This window comes from Cebus imitator, unplaced genomic scaffold, assembly GCF_001604975.1.
Source record: "Cebus imitator isolate Cc_AM_T3 unplaced genomic scaffold, Cebus_imitator-1.0 Scaffold215, whole genome shotgun sequence".
Taxonomy (NCBI): domain Eukaryota; kingdom Metazoa; phylum Chordata; class Mammalia; order Primates; family Cebidae; genus Cebus; species Cebus imitator.
The window spans coordinates 3,383,460-3,390,345 of record NW_016107530.1 but is presented as its reverse complement, the minus strand read 5'-3'; the positions used below and the strand labels follow the sequence as shown (position 1 = coordinate 3,390,345).

Here is a 6,886-nt window from a genome sequence, read left to right as displayed (position 1 = left end):
CTCGTGATCCACCCGCCTCAGCCTCCCAAAGTGCTGAGATTACAGGCGTGAGCCACCGCGTCCGGCCACATCTAGATATTTTTTAAGAATCATTTTATATTTGGTGTATTTCTCTATAACACTTCAGTCTGAATGTTTAGATCTATAGATTTTGTTTACTGGGCCCATACTGAGTTACTATTTTGCATGTTGCTTTTTAAAATTAATAGTCTATCGTGAACATTTTCTTTATGTTATTAAATAGTTTCTCAAAGATCATTCTAAAAATTTGGTGCATATTTTTGCTAGTTTTTTGTTTTGTTTTGTTTTTGCTTTGAGACAGTGATTCACTCTGTTGCCCAGGCTGAAGTGCAGTGATACAATCACCCCTCACTGCAGCTTCAACCTCCCTGGGCTCAAGTGATCCTTCTACCTCAGTCTCCCGAGTACCTGGGACTACAGGCATATGCCACCATGCTCAGCTATTTTTTTTTTTTAAGAGATGGGGTTTAAACTCCTGGGCTTAAGTGATCCATCCTCTTCGGCCACCCCAAAGGCTGGGATTATAGGTGTGAGCTGCTGAGCCTGGCTGGCCCTATACTTTTTTCTATGCATTTGTAAGCTGTTGTTTTTTTTCTTTGAGACAGTGTTGCACTCTGTCACCTAGGCTGGAGTGCAATGACACAATCATAGCTCACTGCAGCCTAGACCTCCTGGGCTCAAGCCATTCCCCCACCTCAGCCTCTGGAGCAGCTTGAACTGCAAGCACCTGCTACTATGCCCAGCTAATTTTTTGGTAGAGATGAGGTTTTACAATGTTACCCAGGGTAGTCTTGAACTCCTAGACTCAAGGGATTCTCTCAAAGTGCTGGGATTTAAGGCATGACCCACTGCACCAGGCATCAGGCTAATTTAAAAAGTTTTTTTTAGAGACAATATATTGCTGTGTTTTTGAGGCTGTCCTCGAACTCCTGGACTCAAGCAATCCTCTTGCCTTGGCCTCCCAGTTTTGGGATTACAGTCATGAACCACTGCACCAGGGCTTAAAGTATTTTTTAACAACAAATCATACACAGCCATGACTTTCTTTTTTCATGTAACTTATATATGTATATCCTGTGATCGATAAACGTAGCTCAAGCTTTATTTTTTTATTTTTTTTTTTTTTTAGACATTATTTTTTCTTTTTTCTTTTTTTTTTTTTTTTTTTAGTAAAGATGGGGTTTCACCATGTTAGCCAGGCTGGTCTCAAACTCCTGGCCTCCAGTGATCTGCCTACCTTGGCCTCTCAATGTGCAGGGATTACAGGTGTGAGCCACAGGTTTTTAATGGTTGTTTAGCATTCCATTATGTGGACCCCTATTTATATATATAACTATTATTTTCCTTTGTTTTCTCTCTTTTTTTAGAGTCAGGGTCTCATACTGTTGCCCAGGATAGAGTACAGTGATTCAATCAGGGCTCCCTACAGCCTTCACCTTCTGGTCTTAAGCAATCTTCTCAAACCAGCCCCCTGAGTAGCTGAGACCACAGGCATGCACCATCACACCCAGCTGTTGCTGCTGCTTCTTATTTTGTAAGAATGAGGTCTCACTATGTTTTCCAGGCTGGTCTTAAACTCCTGGGCTCAAGCAGTTCTCCCGTCTTGGCCTCTCAAAGTGCTAGGGTTATAGGCATGAGCCACTGTGCCCAGCCTATTTTCCTTTCCTTGACATTTAGATCATTCCCAATTTTTTACTATTAATAAATCAACCTGCAGTGAGTTATTTTTGCATAAAAATGTTTGTGGGTATTTCTATTTTCTTAGGATGTATTCCTAAAAATCTACATTTTAAAAACATATCATTACTTCTTTATTGGGGGAACAAGATCTTTTCTTTTTGAAACAATAGTTTGATTGTTTCAATTAAACTATTAAGTTTCAATTAAACTTAAAGATTATTATTAAGTCTTTTTTTGTGTGTGATGGAGTCTCACTCTGTCTTCCAGGCTAGTGTGCAGTGGCATGATCTTGGCTTACTGCAACCTCTACCTCCCGGGTTCAGGTGATTCCCCTGCCTCAGCCTCCCTAGCAGCTGAGATTATAGGCTTCTGCCACCATGCCCAGCTAATTTTTGTATTTTTAGTAGAGATGGGGTTTCACCATGTTGGCCAGGCTAGTCTTGAACCCCTGACTTCAAGTGATCACCCCCCTGGCCTCCCAAAGTGCTGGGATTACAGGCATGAGCCACTGCACTGGCTATTAAGTCTTTTAAGAGAATCAAAACATGTCTTCAAACATGAACAATGGTGATGTAAACCAACAAGCCATGGGTTCTTTTTCTTTCTCTGTTGCAAAAACAAAATAATACAAAACAAAAGCAGATGAGAGACATTACTCCTTAATAGTTGACTGGGAATTTTGATTTGAAAAATTTTGAGAAATTTAATTTCTTAAGAATTACCTATTTTTAAGCAACATGCTTTTCTTAAAAGGCTTATAACTAAAATTGACAAACATTTATAGGAAAGGGAAGTGAAATTTGAACATCAACTGTGTTCCATAATGGTTATAAGGATTAGGAGGATAGAGATGAACTAGACATTGTTTCTACTTACAGGAAGCATTCAATTTAGTTGAGGAGACAAACAATAAACATAGACCAGTTGAACTTAAGAACAAAGCATGAAGTCATGACAGTCACAGTTATAGAACTGAGTAAACTGAGTGATAGGCTGTTTAGAGGAAGACTTATTGGAGGACATATTTTTGAGATATATTTTAATGTAATGGACAGTTGATGGAAAGAAAGTGGGAAGGTGAAAAGCAAAAATAACCAAATAGTTTTTAGGTTTTTGTTTTGTTGTTGTTGTTTTTGAGACAGTCTCACTCTGTTGCCCAGGCTGGAGTGTAGTTGTGTCATCTTGGCTCCCTGCAACCTCTGCCTCATGAGTTCAAAGGATTCTCATGCCTCAGTCACATAAGTAGCTGAGATTATAGGTGTGCACCACCATGCTTGGCTAATTTTTGTATTGAAACCCATGGGGAGACAGGGTTTCACCATGTTGACTGGACTGGCCTCAAATTCCTGGCCTCAAGTTGATAGCCACCCGCCTTGGCCTCCCAAAGTGCTGGGATTACAGGGGTGAGCCACCGTGCCCAGGCTACCAAACAGTATTGTGAGTTGGCTGAAGCAAGCCATCTGTGTTAGATAAGGGATTAATATAGCTTATACCTCCTGGAAAAGGACATTGTAATATGAAAAATACAATAGTTTGCTTTTCTCTTCCATATGGTTTCTCATGAAAGTAATAAATTTCACAGGAAGATATTGGCCACTTCAGATGTACAGAAGTTTTTCAGGAAACTTACTGTTTCTGACGAGAATATATTTGATATTGGATCTGAGAACAGATGTTGTTCAGAAAACATAAACAGCACAGTAGCACCTCAGTTATTTGACAGCTGCTTTCAAAGAGCTGTGAAATAATTGAGGTGCTATTGTGAAGCCGTTAAAATGTAAAGAGCACTTCATATTTTTAAAGGTTAACTTATTTGATAAGCGTACCTTAGTATTAGTAAACATACCACTTCAAAGTAACAAATGAAAGTATAATGCCTTGGTTAGAAATCCAAGTTCCCTTTGTAGCCAATAATTCTGTTATTTTTAATACCTTTAGGACACAGAGTCTGGCATCTAATAATTCAGTCATTTTGGATGGACTAAAAAGAAGACAGAATTTTCTGCAAAACTTTGAAGGCACAAAGAGTAGTCAACCACTCACATCTAATTCCTTACTACAACTAACTCCAGTCATAAATGTTTGATTTTCTTTTGGAAGCATTTTTTTTTTTTTGTGAAAAGGTACGGCATTACTACAGAATCTTTCAATCATATAAGAATTGAGTATATAAGCATTGTCTAAAGGCAAGCATATCTATGCTATTAACTACATCATGTATTTTGTTTTATTTACTGGCTTTTTTTCCTTTTTTTGGCATCTAAAGTCTTTTTGAAGCTTATTTTACTGTGAATTTATTGGGAGTATGTAGACTATTTTCAATTAAAAAGTGAAATTATTGGTCCCCTTCCAAGTAAGTTGTAATTAACTTGCATTTTTGTACATTAGTTTCTCAAATACATAGAATGCCAATTTACTTGCTGTAGTGAGTTGTTTTTTTTTAACCTACACTAGTATTGAGTTTTCAGGTATGTGGATCTCGCCAGATTTCAACACAAAATTCAGAAATAGCGTGTGCTGCAAGTAAGCAGTGTCTGTTGCAAGAAAACAGTGTCTGCTGCATGGTATCTATGCAACCCTAAGTCTTTGTCATTATCAAGAAAGAGTTTACATAAATGTGTTGGCTACTTTGCAATAAGAATTCATTTAATTTAATCATTGCTGCCCAGGTCTTCTCTTTGACCAGCTTGGACGTGAACAAATGGTTCCAAATGTGACTGACAGTGTCAGAAATTCCTGTGGCTGTACTACTGGTTCTTCCCTACATTTCAGGCCTTCTTTATAGATGGCAGGGAGAAGTCAGATGTGGAGATGGAAGGGAAGCAGAATGGTTACCAAATGACTTGGGAGTAAAAGGGAGGTTCTGAATGAGAGGTTTAGAGAAAGATGGAAGGAGTCTGGTAGACATTTAGCAATTCATTCTACATTTTGGTCCATTCCCACTCACGGTAAGACCTAGACTTTTTTCTCGCAAGCCTTTTCAGACCAAGTAGTGGAATGGTCAGTCTTCTTGGGTTTGGGGAACATGGAGCAGTCAAGACTGGTTTCAGCCTATCGAGTAGATGATGGTGCTGATTTATGGTTGAAGGAATGTTTTTTCTTTGTTTTTTGAGATGGAGTCTTTTTTTTTTTTTTGAGACGGAGTTTCACTCATGTTACCCAGGCTGGAGTGCAATGGCGTGATCTCGGCTCACCGCAACCTCTGCCTCCTGGGTTCAGGCAATTCTCCTGCCTCAGCCTCCTGAGTAGCTGGCATTACAGGCACGCGCCACCATGCCCGGCTAATTTTTTGTATTTTCAGTAGAGACGGGGTTTCACCATGTTGACCAGGATGGTCTCGATCTCTTGACCTCGTGATCCACCCGCCTCGGCCTCCCAAAGTGCTGGGATTACAGGCTTGAGCCACCGCGCCCGGCCGAGATGGAGTCTTGTACTGTCGCCTGGGCTGGAGTGCAATGGCGCAATCTCAGCTCACTGCAACCTCTGCCTCCCAAGTTCAAGCAATTCTCTTGCCTTAGCCTCCAGAGTAGCTGGGATTACAGGTGTGTGCCACCATGCCTGGCTAATTTTTTGTATTTTTAGTAGAGATGGGGTTTCACTGTGTTGGACAGGCTGGTCTTGGACTCCTGACCTCATGATCCGCTTACCCCAGCCTCCCAAAGTGCTGGGATTACAGGGGAGAGCCACCGCACCCAGCCAGAGGGAATGTTTTTTTCTAAGAGGTTTCTAAGGATTGTCAAGGCCTTAGATCTCAGAAACGATTGAATAATTGGAGAGTGTCTTTCTGACTCTCACCATACTGACAGCAATGAAGTCCAGAGAGACGGCCAACACTGGAGACTTCATGCAGTCTCTGTGGAAGTGCAAATCACATTCGCTGCTCCATTTTGCAGTGGTCAGACCACTCACTCTTGACTTTTCAGTGGATCCCAACTGACGTACCACTACATTCTGAGAAGATTGTTGTCACAAAGACAGTGTAAACCCTGCTCCAAGTACCAAGAAACGTGGGTAATCTGGTACAGAAAAGACTTGTAGGGGGAGTAGAGGTGAGAGTATTGTTTTAGGGGGTCTTACAGCATGGAATCAGCACCAGTGAATGGAAATTAAGGGAAAGATTTTAACAATGAAAAAAAAATTTTCTTTTTGAGATGGGGTCTCTGTCACCCAGGCTGGAATGCAGTGTGGTGATCACAGCATACTGCAGCCTTGCCCTCCTTGACTCAAGTGATCCTCCTACCTTAGCCTCCTGAGTAGCTGGGACTATAGATGTAAGCCACCAGGCTTGGCTAATTTTATTTTTTGTAGAGACAGGATCTCATTGTGTTACCCAGGCTGGTCTTGAACTCCTGTCCTCAAGCAATCATCCTGCCTGGGCCTCCCAAGGTGCTGGGATTACAGGTGTGAGCCACTGTGCCTGGTAGAATTTTCTTTTTTTTGAGACAGTCTCGCTGTTGCCAGGCTAGAGTGCAGTGGCATGATCTCAGCTTACTGCAACCTCCGCCCCCTCTCCCCGGTTCAAGCGATGCTCCTGCCTTAGCCTCCTGAGTAGCTGGGACTACAGGTGCATGTCACCATGCCCAGCTAATTTTTTTATTTTTATTAGAGACGGGTTTTCACCACGTTGGCCAGTATGGTCTCGATCTCTTGACCTCGTGTTCTGCCTGCCTCAGCCTCCTAAAGTACTGGGATTACAGGCGTGAAAGAATTTTCTATTAGACAAAGCTATCTGAAGATGAAGTAAGCAGCTTTGGAAAAGAATGAATTTCCTATTGTTTAGGGCATTCAAGCAGAGATTTGGTGATCCCTTTACTAATATGTTACAATTTCTAGAATTTAGCTTAACTGGTTGGCTGAACTATATAATTTTGAAGAATCCTTCCAACTGTAAGGTTTTTTTGGTGGGGTTTTTTTTTTGAGATGGGGTTTTGCCATGTTGCCCAGGCTGGTCTCGAACTCCTGGGCTCAAGCGATCCACCCACCTTGGCTTCCCAAAGTGCTGAGATTACAGGTGTGAGCCACTGTGCATGGTCCCAACTGTAAGATTTCATACTTCTAAGGTTTAGTGAGGCTCATGTGAAATATTGAACTGATGCAAGATTCTTGAGTATTATTTCCAGCCCTCTATCTCTGGACCTATCCCTGACAACCCTTGGAAAAAGTTGTCAACCGACAACTGTTTCAT

General features: G+C 41.3%; 1 protein-coding gene across 2 annotated transcripts in view; it reads left to right on the top strand.

Moving 5' to 3' along the window:
• The window catches only part of STOX1 (storkhead box 1), a 59,916-nt gene extending 55,799 nt beyond the window's left edge, over window positions 1-4,117 (top strand). For both annotated transcript variants that reach the window (XM_017548939.2, XM_017548940.2), the window contains exon 4: window positions 3,640-4,117. In XM_017548939.2, the coding sequence (XP_017404428.1) occupies window positions 3,640-3,787 (148 nt within the window). In that variant the 3' untranslated portion in view covers window positions 3,788-4,117. The remainder of the gene's footprint in view (window positions 1-3,639) is intronic.
• Window positions 4,118-6,886: the final 2,769 nt, after the last annotated feature.